Source organism: Mustela nigripes, chromosome 13 (genome assembly GCF_022355385.1).
Source record: "Mustela nigripes isolate SB6536 chromosome 13, MUSNIG.SB6536, whole genome shotgun sequence".
In the NCBI taxonomy this organism is placed as follows: Eukaryota; Metazoa; Chordata; class Mammalia; order Carnivora; family Mustelidae; genus Mustela; species Mustela nigripes.
The window spans coordinates 132,899,804-132,924,611 of record NC_081569.1 but is presented as its reverse complement, the minus strand read 5'-3'; the positions used below and the strand labels follow the sequence as shown (position 1 = coordinate 132,924,611).

Below are 24,808 nucleotides of genomic sequence, written 5' to 3'. Positions count from 1 at the left end.
CTCTGTTGACACTGGAAAGTGGTTAGATCACTATTTTAGAAATGATTCTTCCTAGACACAGAAAAGTTAAATGACATTGAGTTTCAAAATGAGCTGCTAGAGGAACCAAAAATAGAAACTTTTCTACTACATACGAGACTCACTGAAATTCCTGCCATGGAGACGGTCTGCCATCAGTTGGTGGTCTCAAGTCCCCTTCCTGGAACCTCAGCCCTGTTGTAACACCAGAAATGTTTCTGTAGGGGGCGGGGGGGGGGCAGCCAGGGAAAGGCAAAGGCAGGGCTGACATGATTGTTTCTAGGTCATTCCCAACCTTGCTGTTACAGCACAGTTTTCCAGGTGGGAGATAATATGCTCATTAAAGTCTGAGTGTTCATTTACAAACAAAGCCAGAAACCCAAAATGGCTCTATTACATAGATAAATGAGCAGACATAAATGGACTCAATTTTTTGTTTTTCATGCTCTGTCATATTCTGTATTCAGGCAAAGGAATAGGCAAATAAGTAGCTGTTTAAAAATATACTAGCACGGTGTTCTTTTATTTAAAAGCCGCTGATTGGAATTAATAATCAGCATTTCCATGTAGTACTATATTCATGGAAACACTGACATTACAGTGCGTGGAGATAAGAGAATGACGTTATCTCTTTATGTAATCTAACTTTTATAATGCTTCTTAATTCACAAATGATAAAGAAAGCAAGCAACATTCAAATGGGATACTTACTAAGGGCATTTAAATTCTTAGCACAAATGACAAATTCCTGTCTCTTGTCCATCTTCCACCCAAATTTGTTTTATGTAATGACCTTTGGTACCAACTTATTTTACAATAAAATATTTCCTGAGTTTTTCTTTTGAATTGAAATGGCCTTTTCTGTCAAGTGTGGTATTTATAAAAGTTTTTTTTTGTTTTTTTGTTTTTTTTTTTAATGAAAAGCCTATGAATTTTGTGAAAATAACCCAGGCAGGCTCTTAGCTTAGTGATAACATTTGTATAGGACTTTTATGGCTTTATATGATACATTTACACTCAGTTTATTGGACTCTTACTTGTAAGTACTTCATGGAATTCACATTTAACTGATGAGAACAATGTAGAGGGAGGTGCCTTAGCATGGTTCTGGGTACCTAGCAGGTACGTTTTGTTTTAAAAGGAAGTTAACAAAGAGAACCCAATAGGTTGTTTAACTTGTGTGAAGTAGCACAGCAAATATAGTGTGAGACCAAGAACTGAACTTCTTTTCTCAAAAATTCCATATGCTGTCATTATTTCACTGATATCTTTTCAGGCTTTTTAAAAAGGTCAAATTAAAAATATTCATTTTACTTAATCAGGTAAAATTCACATAATGTGAAATTAATTACTTGAAAGTATACATTTCAGTGACATTCAACACATCCAGAACGTTCTGCATCCATCGCCCCTATCTAGTTCAAACATGTTTTCGTTATCCCAGAGGAGACCCCATATCCATTAAGCAATAACCCCATTCTGCCCTCGGCCCAGCTGCTGTTAGTTACTGATTTGCTTCCCATCTCTCTAGCTTTACCTCTTCTAGATATTTCATGTAAATGGAATCATACAATATGTGACTATCCGAGTCTGTTCGTGCTGCTATAACAGAATATCATAGATTGGCTGGGTTATAAATAACAGAAATTTCTCATATTTCTGGAGACTGGGAAGTCCAAGATCAAGGCTCGAGCAGATGTGGTGTCTGGTTCTTGGATGTCTGTATTCTCACTGTGTTCTCACATGGGAGCTCCCCGAGGTCTCTTTTATAAGGGCACTAATCACTTCCCAAAGTCTGTACCTCCTGACACCATCACACTAGGGGATTAGAATTTCAACATGGGAATTTTGGTGGGGATATAAACATTCAGTCCATTGCAGTGATCTTTGTGTCTGGCTTCTTTAATAAAGCGTAATGTTTTCAAGATAAATCTATGTTGTAGGGTGTATCAATACTTTATGATTTTTCATGGCTGAATTTTATTCCATTGTAGGGACAGGCCATATTTGGTTTATCTATTGGTCAGTTGATGGACATTGAGTTTCCATGTCTTGTTGATTGCGAATAGCGCTACCGTGAATGTTTGTGCTTGAGTATTTGTTTGAATGCTTGTTTTCAGTTCTTTGGGGGTACAGTTGCATTTTCAGGTTATATGGTAATTCTATGTGTCAACTTTTGAGGCATCACTAAACTATTTTTCATAGAGACTGGACCATTTTACATTCTTACCAGCAAGGTACAGTGTTCATATTTCTCCAAATCATTGTCAACACTTGTTATTTGAGGTTTGTCTTTTTTACTCTTTTTGCCATCCTAGGGGATATAAAGTGGTATTTCCTTGTGGTTTTGATGTACATTTAACTGATAAAATATTCAGATTTTATTGTATAGAATTAATCAGAAAGTGAGGTTTGGTAAGACAAAATCAACATCAAAATGGTTGGCTTCATCTATCTTCAGGAGATTATGTGGGACTGGCATAAGCCTTCCCCTAGGGTGCATGATTCTGGGCTGAAAATAGAGAACATGTTGCTTTGGAAGTAGAATAATATATTGGGGAGCGCCTGGGTGGCTCAGTGGGTTAAGCCACTGACTTTGGCTCAGGTCATGATCTCAGGGTCCTGGGATCGAGTCTCGCATGGGGCTCTCTGCTCAGCAGGGAGCCTGCTTCCCTCTCTCTCTCTCTGCCTGCCTCTCCGTCTACTTGTGATTTCTCTCTGTCAAATAAATAAATAAAATCTTTAAAAACAAAACAAAACAAAATAATATATTGGATATTGGATAACAAGACCCCAAATATCCCTTGAACATTTTTTTAAATACTGCTTAAATTAATGAGGAAAAATAAATTCATCATAATTAATTTTTGTATCACATGCCAAAAGATACTTACTTCTTTGCATTGTAGAGCTTTCTTTATATGATTTTGTCATGTCCTAATGGTCTATTTGTTTACTTTTGCAGCGTGAGTGAAGACATCCATGATGGCTCAGGGATCTGGGGATCAAAAAGCAGTGGGAATTGCTGACCCAGAGGAGAGTTCTCCAAATATGATAGTCTACCGCAAAGTAAGGCCTCTCGTGACATGCTTGGGATGTCTCTGTGTGTGTGTGCGTGTAGGGTTGAGTGACGGTTGACAGCTTGACAAATGTTTTCTGCCTAAACTGCCTTGACTGATAAATGAATGTAGTTTTCTTCTCACATCCTCTGATTTTCCAATTCTAAAATTTAAGGAACTTAGGTTTGTCATACTTGAAACATATGATTTGGTATTCTTTAAAGATTTTATTTTTAAGTAAACTCTACACCCAATGTGGGACTTGAACTTACAACCTGGAGATCAAGAATGGCATTCTCTACAGACTGAGCCAGCCATGTGCCCCCGATTTGGTTTTCTTTAAATGCAAAGACTGCCTAAGCAATGCAGAGGAAATATATTCACCTTTGAGGTAAAAGCCTTTGTGTAACATTTATCAGTTGATTGTTTTTGAGCCCATAGTACGTATAAGATCTGGTCTAGATGCTGTGTGGGAGATACAGAGGTATGCATGTATTAGCTGTTTGCCATTGGTAGAAGACAGAAGATGTATGCAAATAAATGTAATAATCTAACTGTTAATTTCCAAAAGAGAAGTGCAAATAGAGTGTTATATGAAAGCAGAGGAAAGGTGATCACTTCCAGGCTTAGAGGCCAGGTGTGTACTGGCAGAGGAGTGGCCTCTGAACTCCATTGTAAAGGATGGGTAAGACCGCTTTATGTGGAAAGCAGAAAGGAAGAACAACATTCCAGGTAGTGAGATGCATTCATCAAAGGGAAGTTGCTGAGGGAAGTGAGCAGGAACCAGAACCAGTGAGTTTGGGGGCAGAGGTGACTTCCATGGAGTAATGGAGGTAAGGTTTTGGGAAGAGTCTGGATGGAGCCAGATTCGAGAACAGTGAATCATAGACAATTTAATCATGAAAAACTTTTGTGCTAGGAGTTGTAAAATTAATATCTCTTTGGGATTATGAGTCTTGCCCTAGTGTGCCAGATGCATTATTATGATGGCAGATTTGAGGCTCTGGAGGTAGGGTATTGGTATTTCTGTCCCTGTGAGAATGGTAAAGAGGACATTAATCTAGCAGGGAAAATACCCCTCAGAATTGATTGAGAATGAGCAAAAGGATTAAAGAGTCTGAATTTAAAAATGACTTGGAAACTGAATGAATGTAGAATTAAGAGGGGAACAGAAAAGAAGACTGTGCTTTGACCTTGGGTTATAGAAAGACATTGATGCTATTAATTCAAATAGGGATATTTGGAAGAACGTCTTAAAGGAAGGAACTATGACACAGGAAGTGTGCACATGTTGAATCTGAGGGAATGACTGCTTCCTATTAACACATCTTTTTAAGGCTTGCATATGTGTGAAAATTTAACCTAACTGTGTTACATATTAATAAGAAAAATGAGTTAATGTTCATTCATTTCACTAAATATTTGAGTTGTCTGCTGGGTTCCGTGTATTCTCTAAGACTGTATGTTTGATCTCTGTTAATCACATGGGCAAGATTGAACTAGATATTTCTGGATGATCAATATGGTGAGTTTTTCTCTTTCCTTATAAAGATAGAACTCAAACTAATCTTGCTTTGAGTCTCAAATTCCTTAATCTTTTGCTTTGTAAGAGAAGGTTTAGATAACCCTTCTCTAACAGAGATGCCTGTTAAGTTGTAGTAAAGAAAAAAGAGATTAACAGGGCTAACCAATTAGTGAAGCATACAGAATAGAAAGATGTTTATTCATCATTACCTTCTTAACCCACCCATGCTGGGAAACCCTATGCCAAGTTCATAGAAATATGAGCTTTGGAATCAGACCTAGGTTAAAATTATTGCAACCCTACTACTTCCTAGTGGTGTGACCTTATGTTATTTAACTTCTGTGAGCTTCAGTTTCTTCATTTTTAAAAAGAAAAATAAAAGGTGGGAGGAAGGATACTACCTCGTAAGGTCATTATGAAGAGAAAATAAGTAAATGAGGTATTTCACATCTTACTTTGCATGGAGGTAGCCCATAATGAATGCTTTTCTTTTATCTTTAGGTCTTATAAAGACAGTGTCATTTGGAGAGGAACTAAATTATAAAATGTATACATGTTGATACTATTAATAAGTTGATTAAAGTATGTTTATACAGTGAATTGTTTTTTATTTTTAAGATATTATTTATTTATTTGACAGACAGAGATCACTAGTAGGCAGAGAGGCAGGCAGAGAGAGAGGAAGGCAAGCAGGATCCCTGCTGAGCAGAGAAGCCGATGCGGGGCCCGATCCCAGGAACCTGGGATCATGACCTGAGCTGAAGGCAGAGCCTTTAACCCACTGAGCCACCCAGGCGCCCCGTGAATTGCTTTTTGAAGACACAGGAGAGCAATATAATTTTTTTAATTTAAATTCAGTAATTTTTATATTATTCAGGAGATTGTAAACCAATGGGTTGTTAAAGGTTGGTAGGAAAGGTCAAGGTCACGGTGGGCCACCAAACACCTTTTGGGTATTATAAATGTTTGATATTATATTGAAAGGAAAACTTCCTTCTCGTTTGTGGGAACTTGATTTTTAATTTTTGGATGGTAGGAGGGGGACTCTTTTTTTGTTTAATTTAGATACAAAGTTGTCGATTGCTGTAGTTCTTCAGAGATATGACTACTGGCCATTTGCTTTCTATATTGGAAATAGATCTAGCTTACTTACGACAAACATGTGTGTGGTGTGCTTGTGTTCATGTTATTTGCTATGTTAGTTAATTGCTGTAAAAGGGATATTGCATCTGTTTGATCTATGAGAAAGAGGCATCGTTTAGTATGGGTGTAGGGCCTGGAGTAATTTAAACCTAGTTAATTCCACTAAATTACGGTTCTGTTTCAACTGTGGGTTATTTGCCTAGTTCTCTACTCAAAGCAGTGCTGTAGACCAGCCATTGGCTACAACCAATACAACCAATATTGCAGGACACTATCTTCAAGATGTCAGTAAAGATTAAACCTTGAAATCAGGGTGAATCCAAAACAAATGTTGTGGAAGTCCTCTTCTGTAATGGTTTTTTCAAGGTTGTAAGCTCTTAAAACCAAACTTTTTTAGAGGTCTACAACAGAAACTTGCATTAAAAATTGTGCAAATAGTGTTGCTATTGTTGTTTTCATTCTCTTGTTTGTTGTTTCTTACTCATGTCAGATGTTTTTAGTGTGAAGTTTTTGCTTGGACTGTGTTGTGTTGATTCAAACACTGACATTTAAAAAGCTAAATCTAGAGAAAAGGAGCTTTCGGGTAAACTTCCAAGTAATAAGTGGGATGATTGTGTCCATGATGTTGTTGTGACTTTTAAATGCCATTTAGGATGGTAACCTTCTGACATATGAGTAATGATGGGTGGGTTTCTTAAGCCTACACTCTCAGGATCTTCTTCATTTTCTTTTCATGTTTTCTGTGTCATTAGCTGTGAGAAGTTGTACTTTCCCAAGGCATGATTTATTTATTGAGTTGAACAGACTTTCTAATTTAGTTTTTCATCCTTCACATTCACATCTGGGGTTGGAGGTATGTATGAAAAATGTATTGGTCACATTAAAAATCTATTTAAGAGAAAAATTTAATTATTCATTAAGTCACCCAGACCCTGATAACCTTTTTTATATTCTCACATCCAAAAGATCCTGGGTCATTGAATTGTCCAATGTAGGGATGATATTTGAACTTGGCTGAATATCAGATGATTTAGGGGTGTTTTATAAAAATATTGATCCCCAAAGGATCCCCAAATATAACCAAGATATATTTGTTTCATAGGACTGAACTAGGTCCTGGGAATCTGAGTCTTATTTTATTTTTTAATTTTTAAAGAGATTTTATTTATTTGAGAGAGAGAGAGAGAAAGAGAGAACGAATGAGCAGGGAGGGGGGCAGGGCAGAGGGAGAGGGAGAAGACAGCCCACCGAACTTGACACTGGCCAATCCCAGGACCCTGAGAGCAGGACCTGAGCCAAAGGCAGACACTTAACCAACTCAGCCGTTCAGACACACCCTGGGAATCTAGTTTTAAACACTTCTCAGGAGAATCTGAGTTTGAAACACACTTATTGATATATTTTACAATATTCAGGTAGCATATGCATGGCAAAGTAATGGGAAAGTTGGTGTTTTGAAGTGGGGTTTTGAGCTTATAATTATTTATAGATCTCTCAAATGTAGAAGAACCAGTCTCCTGTCACATAGACTTACAAGTGAAGGATTTACTTGTAACACCCTCATTCAGATGAGCAAACTGAAGGATGGAGAGAGTGTGTAACTTGCATAAGGTTACTCAGCAGTTTCCCAGTGAAGCCATGATTGTGTCCAGGTAGCCTGACTACCCCGTTACTGTCTTTTCCACCACCACGTTATCAACAGCAGATTACCACTGCCACATAGTTGGGGCTCAACAGACATGGGATGAATTAAATAAATGAAAATACTATGCAGCAGATCTTTGCTTTTCTCACCCTTATTCTCAGAGACTTGACTTGGGTGAACTTTGAACATTTGTAATGCTAAAGCATCCTTCTGCTTGCTGGTACTCTTGTATTTTGGGTAAAAATTTTCTAAAATGTTTACTTTCTTTAATAAACTCAGAATTCTTTTGAGTACAAGTAGGTTGCGTTCTGATTTTGTTTAGTTCTCTGAGTGGTGTTAATAATGTCTCTTGAGAAATTGCCAACTGGACTGGTAATTTGATTTCGTAGAACTCTGGGCAATTAGATGGTAGTTGGACGGAGAAAATTGTAGCTTAACTTGACCCAGACTTGGGTCAGGAGGCAGTACAGTGTGATGGAATATGCCAGACAGGGAGCAGAGAGCTCTGGATGTCTGGCCCCAGCCCCCACACTCACTGCTTTGGTACTCTGGATGGGCAACTTCATTTTCCTAGCTCTGTTTCTTGTTTTGACTTCCCCCTCTCTCCTTTCTTTTCCTCTTTCCTTCCCTACACAAAATACTTCTGACACAAAAAGAATATATTCAGTGTCCACATAAAGTAGAAATAAGCATGATAAAGTGAACCCTGTGTACCCAGCAACCCATCAACGTAATAAATTAAATATTACTTTGGCTTCATTTCTTTTTCTGTTAAATGAGGCAACTGGACTGAATACTGTAAACACGCATTTCTGCAATGATTTACAAGTGTCATTCTGTAAGTTTTCCGTCATTAGAAGTTAATAAACTTCCCGGATGTCAAAACAATGTTGTGAGCCTGCTGATGTGCTTTAAGGGTCTTTGAACTTTTCTGGAAATATTTTAAACAGTCTTGCATAACTTATGCTGGATTGAGATAAGACCTAATGTAGTTAGGCATCAAAAGAAAAACTGTGCTTGTAATGATTTAATATTCAACAGTTAAAGTATTTTCTTGGTGGTGACCTGTTTCTTTGGCTCATGAGTAACATTTAAGACGTTCGTACATGTCTACTTGGTGGTACTGATTGTGCATTAGACAGATAGCAGGAACAGTGTTTAAATAGTAGCACTGGATGCTGTCAGTAACACAGAGTGTTAAGGATGAATTGGACGTCTTAGAGAAAGAAGACAAGTCCAGTGTTCTTGTGTGTCATTGCTGGCTTTCTTCCCTTGTTAGTTTCCAGTTATTTATTCCTTCTCTGCTGGAATTTGGGTCTTGCCTTTGTGTTGCCCTGATACTCCAAGGTCACTTTCCCTAATGTTCTAGGGCCCTTGCAGTCCTGGGCAAAAGTTGCTTTAGGCATATTTCCAAAAAGTAAATGTAGTACTATTTTAGTTACACAGGCAGTGGTATGCAGCAAGAAGGCGGGGCGGGGGGGGGAATCTACCCTGGAAGAAGCAGGCCTGATGAGCAAGCCGAGACTAGGACATTGTTTTGGGATTCACAGAAGGCAGTGGTAGTGGCCAGCACAACTGAGAGACAGGGAACCTCTAGATCCTGATGACCAAGGCATAGTGGGGGATTAGCAATAATTTAATCAGCAAATATGCATTGAGTGTCATTTGCATGCCAGATGCTAGGAATGCAAGATGAAGTCTGTGCCCTGACAAAACCCGTAGGCTAACGGGTCAGTGATGGGTAACTAGACAATTACAAGAGGCCCTTGGTAGAGGTGAGCTGAGGAATGTGGAAGGAGGCAGAAGGGTCACGAAGTCCATATCAAGAGAGAATGATGATGTCATAGCAGACATCCAGAGGATTTGGCACCTGCCTTAATCTGTGAAAGATGAATAGGAATTAACCTGGCAGAGAAGGGGAAAAAGCAGCGTGGGAGGCAGAAAGACTACTACCACATGGAAAGGCACAAAGCTGTGATGTTATAAACTGAGTTCTGGGAACTTCAAGTGGCTGTTTTCTTGGAGCTACGTATATGTGATGGAGGTTAGAAATAAAGTTGCCTGGGGAGATTACGGCTGGATCACAAAAGACCTTACATATATTTCCAAAGATTTAGGACATTATGCAGGTATCTTCCTTTTGCACCTGCACATCCACATTCTGCCCCCTCTCGCGGCCCCCACCTTCTAAGGTTGTTCCCTTAGAACAACTCTTAGGTAGACTCATCTGCAGGGCTCTTGGAATCTCTGGCTTTGAATGAAGTTTGGTCAGTAGAAGCCTGGGGAGAGATGGGAGAGAGGGAAAAGAGCAAAGCCAGGGTGTTCCTTCCCATGGCTCCCTCTCTGTAGAGTCTTGCACTGCCTGTGCCCCTTGACTGAAAGTCATGGTTTCTCCCAGGTCAGACTGTTCTCCTCTGGGTTCAAGTACCCTTTTCTTCTCCTCATCTTTTTTGGGGATCTGGGTGACTGCCATTTGTATAGTCCTCTATTGCTGTATAATCAATACCCCAAATATGTAATGGGGTTAATTGGCTTAAGCACAACCTTTATTATGCCATAGTTTCCATGGGTCATTAATCTTAGGTGGATCCTCTGGGGCAGTGCCTCTCACAAGGCCCACAATCAAGATGTTGGCTAGAATTGCACTTTTCTCTGAAGGCTCACCTGAGGAAAGGCCCACTCCAACCTTACTCATGTGGTTGTTGGCTGGATTCACTTCCCCAAATGCTGTGGGAGTGATGGCCTCAGTTCCTCACTAACTGTTGATTAGAGCCACTCTTGGCTTCTTGGCACATGTGTTTCTCCACAGGGTAGCTTACAACAAGGCAGCTTGTTTCATCAGAGTGAGCAAGGAAGAAGAGGCAGAAGGGAGGGGGTGGTAGCGGGAGTTTCAATCTTTTAAAACCCAATCTTGGACATAACTTTCTATGTCCTTTCTGTTAGGAGCAGGTGACGAGTTCAACAGCAAAGTGACGGGTTTACACACAAGTCAGAGGCTTCTGAGTGTTCCCTTGTGGTTCTCCCATTCTCTGCCACTTCCTTATACTTGGTCCTTTTGGAAATAAACCTTTCTTGGATTGTCTTATGTGTGCCCTCTGTTTCCTGATGAGTCTCTGACTCATGCAGGTATTAACCCTAAAGCAAAGGAAAGCCACTAAAACCTTGTTTTTCTTCATAAAGAAAGTGAGCATGAGAGAACTTGAAGCCAGGAAGTCATGCGATCAGTATGGAGAACACACTTGTACAGAGAGCATATGAGAGAGATGGTAAGATTAGTGGGAAGAATAGTTTGGTGATTTTACTGGAATTTGGGTGAGGACAAAATGACATCCCTGTCAATGGCAGTGGTAATATAGATGAAGGGATGGGCTTGAGAGATGTTTTGGAGGTACAACCGACTGGGTTGGGTGACCAGTGAGATGTAGGGCGAATCTGAGGGGAATAAGGAGGTATCTTTTCACCAGGTTACACCTGGGAAATGTCAGAAGATCTCCTGGAAGCAACAAAATTTTGAACCAAGTAACTGTATTGCTGAGTTGCCTGCCCTTCTCCTCCTTGTGTGCAGAGAAGTCAAGTGTCATGGAAGGAGTGTGTAACTGGGCCAGGGTGTCTCTGGATCGATTCTGGTTGCACCACTAGCTGACTTTGGGCTGCACACAAGTCGTTTCGGTTTCAAGTCTAGTTCTGCCATTTGCAAAGTGAGGGGTTCTATAGGCTGGGGGACTTTGAAAGTATTTTCAGCTCCAACATGCCAGGGCTTTCATAATCTAAAATAAAGACATCCACATTTCCTTACCTATATATTCTTTTAATAGCCTTCTCTGTTTTCTTTTAAATTTTCTTTAAAAAGTTAACCCAAGTAAAACTTTGGAAAGTCAGACAAGTCAGTGTGTTTCAAACAAAATGCTTTTTTAGTCTTGAACATTTAGGACTTCTTTTCTCTTTTCCCAAGGACTAACTTCAGAGAGTATTCTGGGTAACTAATTTAACCATTCCATCCGAATTTTAAGATTCCTTTCATTAAGTATTTTGAAGGTTTTTTTATTGCCTTAGGAAAAACTGTTCTGTTTTTCTTTTCCCCTAGGATTAGAATTGTCAGAGGAAAAGCTCCCCATCACATTATCTTGGTTGGCAAGAGACGGGAGTGTGGGCAAGTCCCCGACCAGTGCTATCAGTGTCTGCAGATGAAAGGGAGGGTATTTTTAGTGTCGAGAATAGCTCAGTGTGGGTTAATATGATGTGTTTCCATGAGTATAGCTTTCTAATTTGGAAAGCCTTTGGTGTGCTCAAGGCTTCATTTCATTTTTTCCCCATAATTCCCCCCTCATTTCATTTCAAAGAGTCTAAGATTTTACATTTTGGCAATTTATTATTCTCACTATTGACACTCCTTTGTGGTATTCCTACACTATGGAGAACTTGAATGGCCATAGAGTGAAGTCCTCATTTTCAGGATTTTGAGCAAGAAAAACTACAAGTCTACAGATATCTGTGAAGGGAAAATAAGTGTTTCAGCCATTGTGGGATAGGATCATTATTTTTAAAAAACATTATTGCCAATAGAAATCAAAACTGAAAATGGACAAGTCTTTTGATCTGCATTCTTACTTCTAAAAATGTATTACAGTAAGGGAATGGAAAAAAATATATGAGGTAGACATATAGATAAAGACACACATTCACACCAAAAGAATATTCATACCTCTGTGGTAAATAACATCAAAAGATATCAATCAATCAAATATTTGTTGAAAATGAATTATATAATCATAGGAAATAGGACTTATATTTGGAATGAACCCCCCAGTTAGGTTACTGGGGCCCTGTTAATTGCCTTGAAAAGAAGATGCTTCTTGACATCCTGGAATATGGTCTGATTGAATATTCCTTACTTTAAAAACCCTACTGGACTTGGCCACTTTTGTAAATTTTTTTTTCTTTGCTAAATATAATGGTTGTGTAAATTTACTAAAAAATTATTGTTTTCTTTGCTTTATTATTTTCTACATCTCTGTGCTTAGCTCTGGGATTATTATTATTTTTTTTTTGTCTGGAGAATTACCTTCCGTATTTTCTTTAGTGTAGATCTGCTGATGTAAGATTAAGGAAGATAGTAGGGATTTATTGACTATCCACTGTATACTGGCTACTGTGCTGAGTACTGCACACACACTGAATCATGTAACCACCAAAATGGCTTGTTAGGCAAGCAGTGGTCCTCCTATATTACATGCAAGGAAACAGGATCAGAAGGAGTAAATGACTGGTATTGAGATTTGAATCTGGGTTTACATTATCCTAAAGTTTGTAATTTTTTTTTAAAGAAATTAAATTATGTAGAAAAAAACAAAGGAGATCTCAAAGTTGTTTGCAATTGATTATAGGAAGTTTGGTGAGCTTACAGAGGAGGAAGGAATTTCAAGAGAAATGACTTGAATTGCATCTTTAAGAAAGGGGAGGATTTTGTTCTGGAGGAAAAGCCAAGAAATGATTCTAGGTGATGGGAGTTGTTGAAAGCAAAGGTTGGTGATAAGAAAACATAGATGTACATAGGAGGCAATGTATTTTATTACACTAAATCTAGGAGCTGTGCCTGGCGTAATAATAGCCTTATTCTTCGTATGGAGAACCTGAAATAAGAAAATACTAAACATTTTTAGTTCTGAAGCTCACCTGGTAAAATATTGGTAATGAGCTTTCTGCTGACTGATTTTCTTTCTTTCCTTTTAAAAATTCATTGTTTTCCATTTTAAAAGTAATAATTCATTTTCAAAAGAACATGTGAACTATAGAAAAAAAACCTCACATATTCCTACCATGCAAATATGGCTACAGCTAACATTTTGGTCTATTTCCTTCCAGGCTTTTATTTTATATAAGTATATATTAACACATATATAATATATAATATTCAGGGCTACCCTGAATAGCCAAAGCAATCTTGAAAAAGAAGAATAAAGCTGGAGGTATCAAAGTTCCAAACTTCAGGGTATTATAAAGCTGTAGTAATCAAAACAGTATGGTACTGGCACAAAAACAAACACATAGATCGATAGAACAGAATACAGAAACCAGAAATAAACCCACAATGATGTGGCCAATTAATCTATGACAAAAGAGGCAAGAATGTACAATGGGAAAGTTGGTCTCTTCAGTAAATGATGCTGGGAAAATGGACAGCTGCATGCAAAAGGATGAAACTGGACCACTTTCTTTCACCATATTCAAAAATAAACTCAAAGTGAATTGAAGACTTAAGTGTGAGAACTGAAACCATAAAACTCCTGGAAGAAAATATAGGCAATAGTTTCATTGAGAGTTCTAGAAACATTTTTCTAGATATGTCTCCTCAGGCAAGGGAAACAAAAGTAAAATTAAACTATTGGGACTATACCCAAATAAAGAGTTTTCGCACAATGAAGGAAACCATCAACAAAACAAAAAAGACAGCTGACTGAATGGAAGAAGATATTTACAAATGATATATTCGATAAGGGGTTGTTATCCAAAATGTATGTAGAAGTCATACAACATAACAAAAATCCTTTATGGGCCGAGGGCCTGAATAGACATTTTCCAAAGACATACAGATGGCCAACAGACACATGAAAAGATGATTAATGTCACTCATCATCAGGAAAATACAAATTAAAACCACAATGAGGTATCACTTTACACCTAACAGAATAGCTAGACTCATAACCAAGAAGTAACAAGGGTCGACAAGGATGTGGAAAAAAAGGAACCCTGTGTGCTCCTGATAGGAATACAAACTAGTACAGCCACTGTGGAAAAAGGTATGGAGGTTCCTCAGAAAATTAAAAATAGAATTACTATATGATCTAGTAATTCCTCTACTGGGTATTTACCCAAAGAAAAGGAGAACACTAGTTTGAAAAGATATGTGCACCCCCATGTTTATTGCAGCATTATTGCAATAGCCAAGATATGGAAGCAACCCAAATGTCCATCCATGGTTGGCTAAAGAAGATGCGGTATTTATATATATAGGAATATGACAGAATATTACAAAGCCATAAAATAGAATAAAATCTTGCTATTTGCAACAATATGGATGGACCTACAGAGTATAATGCTAAGGAAATAAGTCACACAAATATATGATTTCACTCATATGTGGAATTTAAGAAACAAAACTTGTTAACAGAAAAGAGACAGGGCGCCTTGGGGGCTCTGTCAGTTATGCGTCTGTCTTCAGCTCAGGTCATGATCCCAGGGTCCTGGGATCGAGCCCCACGTTGGGCTCCCTGATCAGCAGGGAGTCTGCTTCTCCCTTTACCTCTGCCTGCTTCTCTGCCTAATTGTGCTTTCTATCTCTCCATCAAATAAATAAATAAAATATTTAAAGAAAAAGAGAGACAGACAAAATGGACTCTAATATAGAGAACAAACTGGTATTTACCAGAGGGGAGGCAAGTAAATGGATAAAATAGATAGAGGGGACTAAAAGTACACTTACCTTGGGTGCCTGGGTGGCTCAGTGGGTTAAGCCACTGCCTTCGGCTTGGGTCAGGGTCGAGTCCCGCATCAGGCTCTCTGCTCAGCAGGGAGTCTGCTTCCCTCTCTCTCTCTCTGCCTGCCTCTCTGTTTACTTGTGATCTCTCTCTGTCAAATAAATAAATAAAATCTTAAAAAAAATTATCTTATTGAGCAATGTCTAGAACTGTTGAATAGCTATATTGTACGTCTGAAAGTAATGTGATACAGGTTAATTATATTTCAATTAAAAACTTAAAAATTAACATATATTATTAGCCTAGTGGGTAATCATGGCATATATACTATTTTATGTGTTTCTACCATATCCTAAGCATTAATCTGTGCCACAATATGTCATCATAATCTTAAGTTTTAAAGATTATATTGTATTACAAGTAGATAACATACTGTAATTTATTCAGTTCCTTGTTATTAATAGCAAAATTTAGAATTTCTAGGTCAGAGGGCATGACCTGCATCATGACTCCTGATATCTTGTTTTCCAGGAGGAAATATAGGCTGGCCTTCCCCAGATTGCTGTCAGTGTTCATTGAACTTAAGAAAGGGGATGAGAGGGGTGCTTGGATGGCTCAGTGGGTTAAGCCTCTGCCTTCGGCTCAGTCATGATCTCAGGGTCCTGGGATCGAGCCCCACATCCGGCTCTCTGCTCAGCAGGGAGCCTGCTTCCTCCTCTCTCTCTGCCAGCTTCTCTGCCTATTTGTGATCTCTGTCTGTCAAATAAAAAATAAATTAAAAAAAAAAGAAAGAAATGGATAAGGAAGATGTAGTCCATATACACTATGGAGTAGTATGCCTCCATCAGTAAGGATAAATACCCAACTTTTGTAGCAACATGGATGGGACTGGGAGAGATTATGCTGAGTGAAATAAGTCAAGCAGAGAGAGTCAATTATCATATGATTTCACTTATTTGTGGAGCATAATAAATAGCATGGAGGACATGGGGAGATGGAGAGGAGAAGGGAGTTGAGGGAAATTGGAAGGGGAGGTGAACCATGAGAGACTATGGACTCTGAAAAACAACCTGAGGGTCTTGAAGGGGCGGGGGGTGGGAGGTTGGGGGAACCGGGTGGTGGGTATTAGGGAGGGCACGGATTGCATGGAGCACTGGGTGTGGTGCAAAAACAATGAATACTGTTACGCTGAAAAGAAATTAAAAAAAAAAAAAAAGAAAGAAAAGAAAGAAAGAAAGAGGGCGAGAGGGGCACCTGGATGGCTCAGTCAGTTAAGCATCTACCTTCACCTCAGGTCACAATCCCGGAGTCCTGGGATCTAGTCCCGCATCAGGCTCCCTGCTCAGTGCAGAGCTGGCTTCTTTCTCTCCCTCAGCCCTTCCCCCCAACTCATGTTCTCTCTCTCTCTCTAAAACATAAATTAAAAAAGCAAGCAAGCCAGCAAGCAAGCCAGCAAGCAAGCCAGGCAGGGGATCTCTAATAATTAGGGCTAGAGTATTCTCTGCTCTCTACCTCGAAACCAGATCCCTACCCTAATGTCCGACTGGCTTTGCAGCCCCACCCTTCTCTGGAGAGCCTCAACGCCTGGGTATTGAGAAATTTCCAACTTGGCATTTTTCCAAGCCGCTTGCTATTTTATTCTCTATTTGTTTTTCTTAAGCGACTAACTCAATAAGAATAATGTTTCAACCTCTCTCCACTCCCCACCCCCTGCATTTTTCCTGCCCGCACCACCTCTGCCTCCAGTTTAGCCATGGGGTTGCTTCTTATATTTTAAAGCTAAATACAAAAGCACAGTTCTGAGATGCAGCCAAGTTCCACAGCCAAGTTTGAAGAATAAAACTTTAAAACAGCTCTTCTGCCACACACTTGCGAGGGGAGGCAGGCTTTGCTATAAATAAGGCACATTCCATTTCTATCTCATCCTTTGCAGCTCTCCCGGATAATGCTTTTTGTATATGACTGCGGTGTTCTCTTGCTGCCCACTCACCCTTTCAACCCTCCCTTTAATATCGCGTTTTATCTAAGCATTTGGTAGTTCTGGAGTTTAGGGACCCTGCGTGAGTGAGGGGTAGAAGTTTCTTGTCATTCTTCAGGGTTAAGTGGAGTGAGAGAAAGTGGCTGGCTTGTAAGGAACTACATTTTATCTGGGACATTTTTAGCAGCTGCTTGTATTAGTTTCCTATGGCTGCTGTAACAAAGTACCATAAAATTAGGGGTTTAAAACAAAACAGATTTATTCTCTTACGGTCCCGGAGGTCAGAATTCTCCAATGATTTGGCAGGGCTGTATTCCTTCTGGAGGCTCCAGGGGAAAACCCATTTCCTTTGTTTTTCTAGAAGCTGCCTACATTTTTCAACTCATGACCCTGCGTCTCTCTGACCTCCTTCGGCTATCGTGTCTTCTTCTCTGACTCTGCCCATTTTACATCCCTCTTTTAGGAACCTGTGATCACATGGAGCCCTCCCAGAAAATCCAGGGTAACCTCCGCATCTCGAAATCCTTAACTTACTCACACTTGCAAAGTCCTTTTTGCTGTGTGAGGCAGCATATTCACAGGTTTGGGGAGTTAGGATGTGGACATCTTGACAGGGAGGAGGGCTTTATTCTGGCTACTACGCTATCTTAGAAAAGGGAAGGAAAAATAATTTCTGGAATTTTATCTGTTTTTCATAGCTACAGAGAGGGTGTGCTGAAGGCTTGGTTTTTTCTTTCAGTGTTTGGGGTGGTAGATGTATGGCAACCCAAATTAAGTCTAGGATATCCGTTTGTACTTGCTAATATCCCTATGAAGACAGGAAAGAAGAGCCTTTCAGTGACTGGCAGCAAGGACAGGGGTGGGTGTCTTAGTTAAAGACCTTCCTTGCTTCCTTACTGGGTACTTATCTTAGGCTCTTCATAGGGCATTGAGGGGAAGTGACCAAGCAGATGCATTTTTTTTTTTTTTTTTTTAAGTAGGCTTCACACCCAGCATGGAGCTTGAACTCATGATTGTGAGATCAAGACTGCAGCTGAGATCACGAGTCAGATACTCAACGGACTGAGTCACCCAGGTGCCCCCCAAGCAGAGGCATTCTAAATAAATGAAGGGAAAGCCCCTTTATTCTAGACTCCTAATGGTGGCTTTCCTATGGGAATGTTCATCTCTAGTTATTTTATATTTTAGAATATATACAAACTGTGGTACTGAACAATACAGTGAGTAAACACTTTCCTCATGGCTGGCCAGAGAGTATGATAGAATACCATGATCTTATGTTCTTTTTTAAGCAATAAGAGAGCATGGGAAAATTCAGTCTTCTTAGCTTAGGAATGTGCCAGTCTGCTTGCCAGCTCTCCTGAGGCCTCTCTTTTCACCATTTTTCACGTTCTGGTAAGTCACAACACATAAGGGCAGACCAAAGGTGCACAGGTGATGGTGTTGGCTATATAGGCACAAAGCCACAGGAGCCTGGTGTTAAAATGACTCAAGGCAGATGAGCCCCTCCAAAGAGCTAGTCAAGGAAACAGACGATAAAGCCTAATTGTTAGCAAGGGTTGGGAGTGAGCTTTTTCTTTCTGAAAGGATTGGTTAATATGACTACCTTCACTGCCTTCTGGGGAAGGAGAGGTCAGTAGTTGAAAACAAAATCTACTGTAGCCGATGACATGTTAAGATTTTAGGGCAGCGTTCAGCCAACTACTTGCCCTTGGACCTAACACATCCCCATATCAGTTCTTGTATAGTGCTTGAGCCAAGGGTGGTTTTCACATTTTGAAATGGTTGGAACAAATTAAAAAAAGAAGCACTATTCCATGATGTGTGAAAATTACGTAAAATTCAAATTTCAGTGTTCATAAATCATGATTTACAGAAACACAACCACACCGCTCGTGTATTAGTTGTCCGTAGCGACCACGGAGGAGTTGAGTGGTTGTGGCAGACGTTGACCATGTGACTGACCAAGCCTGAAATATTTACTAACTGGCCTCTTACAGAGAATTTTGTAGCCTCAGCTCATGAGGACTTGTGGGGTGGGGGGAGAATGAAAAAGCCTCCGCAAATTTCCTTGTTGGGATAATATTTCCATAGGAACCAAGACCCAGTGATTCTGCCCAGTGGGAACTCATTTCTAGGAACCCACAGGAGTCTAGCTGGAGAATGGGTATATATATATAAGTTAACCCGGAAAGCAGTTATATTCACAGGATGCTATAAATAATACACAGATCCTGCCATTCACTCCTTGAATAGTGTGTCTCCTTTACGGAGGGGTCACAGAGTTTATTCCAGTACTTTATGAAGAGATTTATTTGGTTGATTGTTTGTTGTTTCTTTCTTTCTTTCTTTCTTTTTTTTTTTTAAATGAAGAAGAGCATATTGAGCTGCTGGAAGTGTTGGGCTGTGTGTTCTGAAATATCCCAGTAGGATAAGTGCCAGCTACCTACGTTTCAGATGCAGTGTCCAAATGGCTCTCGCTTCTCCAGGACCCACTTTGTCCAGGCATCGGGCCAGTGCTTTGGCACATGGTGGCTCACACTGACAGCACCTCTGCAGGAGCCCGGGTGCTATTCCCACTCTGCCTGGGTGGAAAGGGGCTCGCGGTGGGAAAGCCTGTGCCTGCGGTGCCGCTCTAAGTGTGAGGCCACTTCTTTACTGCCCGTGCTCTCTTCACAAGCCCTCAAGGAGCAGGCCAGCCACTTGGGAAGCTGCTTCGTTCTGGTCTTTTCTCTGTGAGAGCAGGAGTATCACAATCTCATGGACAAAATGTTTGAATCACTGAGTTATGGTACTCAGTGATAATAGTAACTTCCATCACTTTGGTTGTTGTGGGATCTTGACTCCTGGGAATAGTGCACAACATGGCACACAGATCCTTTAGGGATACTGACTTTGTTGCTTTCGGCTAGACACCCAGAATTGGGATTGCTGGATCATATGCTAATTCTGTTTTCATTTTCTGAACCTCCATGCTATTTTCCACAGGGGCTGCCCCAACCTACATTGCCACCAGCTGTGAATAAGGATTCCCTTTTCTTCTCATCCTCACCAACACTTGTTATGTCTTGTCTTTTTGATAGAGGCCATTCTGACAGGTATGATGTGACATCTCACTGTGGTCTTGATTTACATTCACAGTAGCCAAGATATGGAAACAGCCCACATGTTTGTCAGTAGATGAATAGATGAAGAAAATTGGGATGTATATGCAGTAGAATTTGACTCAGGCATAAAAAAGATGAAAACTCTTGTCATTTTAGGAATGACACCGAAGAACGTAGAGGACATTATTTTGAGTGAAATAAGCCTGACAGAGAAAGACGAGTACTGTATGATTTCATTTACACATGGAATCCAAAAAAAAATAAAAATGAGCTCCTAGAACCAGAGAGAAAATGTGGTTGCCAGGAGCTAGGGGTAGGGGAGATATGGGTCAAAGGGTACAAACTTTCTGTTATAAGTTGAGTAAGTTCTGAGGATCAAGGGTACAATATGGTGACTATAGTTAATAATACTATATTGTGTACTTGAAATTTGCTAGTAGAGTACATCTTAAGATTCTCACCACACATACACACACAGAGGTAGCTATGTGACGTGATAAATGTACATGTTAATTAACTTTGTTGTGGCAAATATTTCAAAATGTATATCAAATCATGATTTTTAGGTATTTTATGTATGTACAGTTTTATTTGTCAGCTATACCTCAATAAATTTGGAAAAAAATGTTACCTTCCATTTTATAGTTTCTTCCAGCTCTCTATACCCTTCATATAATGTATGTGGAAGTCCTGAGATGCTATTTATCTGAACTTTGTAAATGAGGAAACTGAGGCTTGTGTGGGGTCACCCACCCTTTAGTGGCAGAGCCAGACCTTCTGACCCTGTGGTCTGGTGTCCTGGGAAATAGTATTTCCCAGGCCTTCAGCCATAGAGCCATGCCACTCAAATCAATTTTAGCCGAGGGCAGTGCTACAGTCTAGGCATATGGTACTTGGGTTCATCCTCTTGGTGGTCACCAACTGATCTTAAAAGACAAATTTTACATCCTAGGTATTTTGGGTCATTACCCTAAAATTAGGACTCTGCTGGGTACAGTGTAGTGCTCAATCTCTTCCTCTTCCTCATCACCATATCAGCCCCAAACCAAACCAAAGCAAACCAGTAATGGATGGCCGTTCATGGTCCTCTTACCACATGGCGCCACATGAAGAAAGGTATAATGCATGTATTCTGCTCAGAAAAAGGCTGAAAAATTGTGGGAAAACACACTTTCAGAGCAGGTTTGTGTTCTTTGGGACTTAGGAATATAGCATTAATCACAACTGCTGCTACAGCTGCACAAGTTATTAAAAGAGCTCATTTTCCAGCAAGTTTTAAATAGTGGAGATGGTTCTTGCGTGCATTTAACAAGCACTCTGTCCTGGTTTTGCTCCAGTCCCTGCACATTCTTTCTCAGTCTCCATCTCTGCCCACCCCGTGAGTCCTTGGCCCCTTCTCTTCTGCACGCAGTCCAGGGGCAACGTCGTGCTCTGCATACACTGATTTATAGAGTCCTCAAAATACTATCTCCTTTCCAAACTCCAAATGCCTGTGTCCAGCTGCCAAAGGACATCTCGGTTTGAACCCTCCTTACTGACTGCAGATTCAACAGGTAGAAGCTCACAGAGTGTTCTCCCTCTGGAACTCGGCGGTTGGTGTTCCATCCTTCATCCAGTTAGTGTCTGAGTAAAAACCGGCACATGATTCTTCTCAACAGGACACAACACTCACCCTCCTTTCCACATAAATATGTTTATTTTTGTATGTGTCGCCTTTTGTGTTTGCCACCCTATGATATTGTAAATGCTGGCCACCAGGTAGGCAATGAACAAATGTTCAGTGGGCAGGCCTGTTGATAAGCATTCCTGAAACATCCTCTTATCTTTCCCAGATGAGATTTGCTACCACATGACTTCTTCTTGTACTGGCTGGATTGTGTAACTCAGTCTTTGCGGCAAAGATGGGTAGCATCTCTCCGAGCTTTGCAAACTTATTTATCTTAGGAATTATTGAGCTTGGCGGCTGTCCACATCGTGTAACAACTCTGCTGTCACATTTCCCTCCTTGCTTTCTTTCTTTGCTCTCTCCCCACTTTTCACATTCCTATCTGTGAGAGAGAAGGAGAAGAAATGAAGATTACAAACCCATATTTCTCTCACTACTTAAAAATATCTTTCCATCTTGCTTTACTATTAAATGAGTTCCTTGTTCTCCTTCTATGTCACAATTAAAATAGCTTCTTTCCTTCTTAGTGTCTTTAACATTTTTTATTGCAGAAATGATTCATGTTTACTATACAAAATTACAAATTATAGGTAAACACAAAGAAGGAAATAAAATGTATAGACCCCTTGCTCAGAGAACTATAGTCAATTTTTAATATAATACCTACTTCACACTTTTTCTTTCCTATACACATTTCAGCAAAAATATAAATGTATTGGGGCACTTGGGTGGCTCAGTGGGTTAAGCCTCTGCCTTCAGCTCAGGTCATGATCTCAGGATCCCTGAATAGAGCCCCGCATCGGGCTCTCTGCTCAGTGGGGAGCCGCTTCCCTACCTCTCTCTCTCTGCCTGCCTCTCTGCCTGCTTGTGATCTCTGTCCATCAAATAAATAAATAAAATCTTTTAAAAAAATGTAAATGTATCATACTTGCCATTGGAAAACTTCTTGTCACTTAATAGGTTGAGAACATGTTCCCACAATAGCAAATACTCCTCTAGATCCGATGTCAACAAACTTTCTCTGTAAAGGGTCACATAGTAAATATTTGAGGCTATGTGGAACGTCCAGTTTCTGTTTCAGCTACTTAACTCTGCTGTTGTAGTGAGATATGTAAATGAATGAGTGTGGCTATGTTCCAATAAAACTTTATTTTCAAAAACAGGCAGTTGACCAAGTTTGGCTCATGGTCGGGCCATGGTTTGCTTATGTTTGTTCTAGAATACCATTTTTAATGGCTGAACAGTATTGCATTTGATCAGTCTACCATGATTTACCCAACCAATCCAAATAATAGCTAATGTTCTTTGAGGCCTTACACTGTGTTTTGTGTATTGAAGGGTTTGTTTTAGTTCCTTTTTCACTCTTTTTGCCTATAACTCTGTGAAATATAGGTATCATTCTTTCTGTTGAACAGATGAGGAGATTTAGATAAAGAACAAGTAGGCAATTTGCCTACTTGGCTATTAAGTAGAGAAGGCAAAATTTAATTTGTTTTATACCTAGAAGCCACATTTTTAACTACTCATTAGATTTTTGTGCACCTTAATAGTTATTTCCTTGGGCTAAATCCCTAGAATTAGAGTAACAAAGTGCATCTTACAGCTTTTGATCTGTGTTTTCCAGGTTGATATGTGTGGCCAAATCCTAGGTCTTGGGTGGTATAAACCTTAGCAGTAATACTTCATCATTTTAAATCACATTAAAAATTATAAATGCAAAACCATAAATGTAAATGAATATTTATTTTAGGTGTATTTCTCATCCCTGTTTCTTCTTAGGTGAATTTCTCATTTGTGAAGGAAAGGTCCTCATTATTTTATAAAAGCAGTGTCTTTTCTACTGATTTTTTGGAGCCTTGTATACAGACCTCCTTTGGTGTTTTAGTTGATGTTACATGGCTTGTTTTGAAAAGGGTCTGTTTACTTTAAAAAGCTATTGTCTTTATAGTTAAAGAGAATTAAACAGAAAAGTGTTTGGTTTTAGCATAATAGCACTAATTAGACTTCTGGAATTAAACAAACAAACAAACAAACAAAAACCTTGTAAGGTAAGAGAGAAATTACTGCTAAAGGGAACTTGTCCCTTTAGTACTCATCTCTTAAATCACTAGGATTGGGTTCTTTTTTATTTTTATTTTATTTTATTTTAATTTTTCTTTTCTTTTCTTTTTTTTCTTTTAGGATTGGGTTCTTTAATTGGAACTACTGCTTGGCTGTGGCCATGGCAACATATCATAGCTGCCATGAACCGCATACACCTTGACAAAATATTTTTTAGTGAGTGGGTTTTAGATGAAATTCATTATCCAGTGTATTCATGGAGAGTTTAGATGAATTAAAGGGTGGTAGACCAATAATTGTATAATAATAACAGTAATAAAAATAGTGAAATTAACAGTTACTATCTACTGATCACTTACCATATTCCAGACACAATGCTAAATGCTTTATATTATTTAATTTTATCTTCTTTTAATTCTAGGTCATAGATATTGTTATTATCCCTGTTTTATACATGAAGAAATAGACCAAAAACCTAGGTGACTTGTCTAGACTCTACACCTTGTAAGTAGGTGTGGACCTTGGCTTTGACCCTGATGCTTTACTGTCTGAGACTAATTGGTTCATTTACAGATAGCTGTTAGAGTATATGCTTGCTTGTATGTACATGCATAACAGATGTCTTGATGGTCAAATGTGGAGTCAGCATTACTAGACTCTAATAATGGTAAGATCAATGGGCCATGAATCTGGCCCAGGATTCAGAACCCATGCTCTTACAAAGATCAGAGTTATGAGATTCAAAGAACCCAAAGGGTAGCTGACCCAATATATTCTATCTTGGGTTTCTCTTGAGGACCATCAAATTGGAAGAGGACATCTGATAGGGAAAGGTAGAGTTATAAGAAATCCTAGGCAGTACGACAGAAGAACCTTTATTTTTTTTCCTTCCAGCTTTATTGACAAAAGTGTGTGTGTGTGTGTGTGTGTGTGTGTGTGTGTGTGTACACACATACACATAGGGACCTAATCATTTGAGAATGCATATATTATGAAATATTAGCCATGATGAAGTTAATGAACCCATCTGTCACCTCACATAGTTACTTTTTTTGTGTGTGATAAGAATGTTTAAGATCACTCTTTTAGCAACTTTTATATACAAAAACACAGTATCATTAACTATAGTTA

The 24,808-nt window shown here is 39.3% G+C and overlaps 1 protein-coding gene across 3 annotated transcripts in view; it reads left to right on the top strand.

The window, feature by feature from the left end:
- Window positions 1-24,808, top strand: part of RGS6 (regulator of G protein signaling 6) — a 542,081-nt gene that overhangs the window by 22,394 nt on the left and 494,879 nt on the right. For all 3 annotated transcript variants that reach the window (XM_059373828.1, XM_059373830.1, XM_059373829.1), the window contains exon 2: window positions 2,984-3,087. In XM_059373828.1, the coding sequence (XP_059229811.1) occupies window positions 3,001-3,087 (87 nt within the window). In that variant the 5' untranslated portion in view covers window positions 2,984-3,000. The remainder of the gene's footprint in view (window positions 1-2,983; window positions 3,088-24,808) is intronic.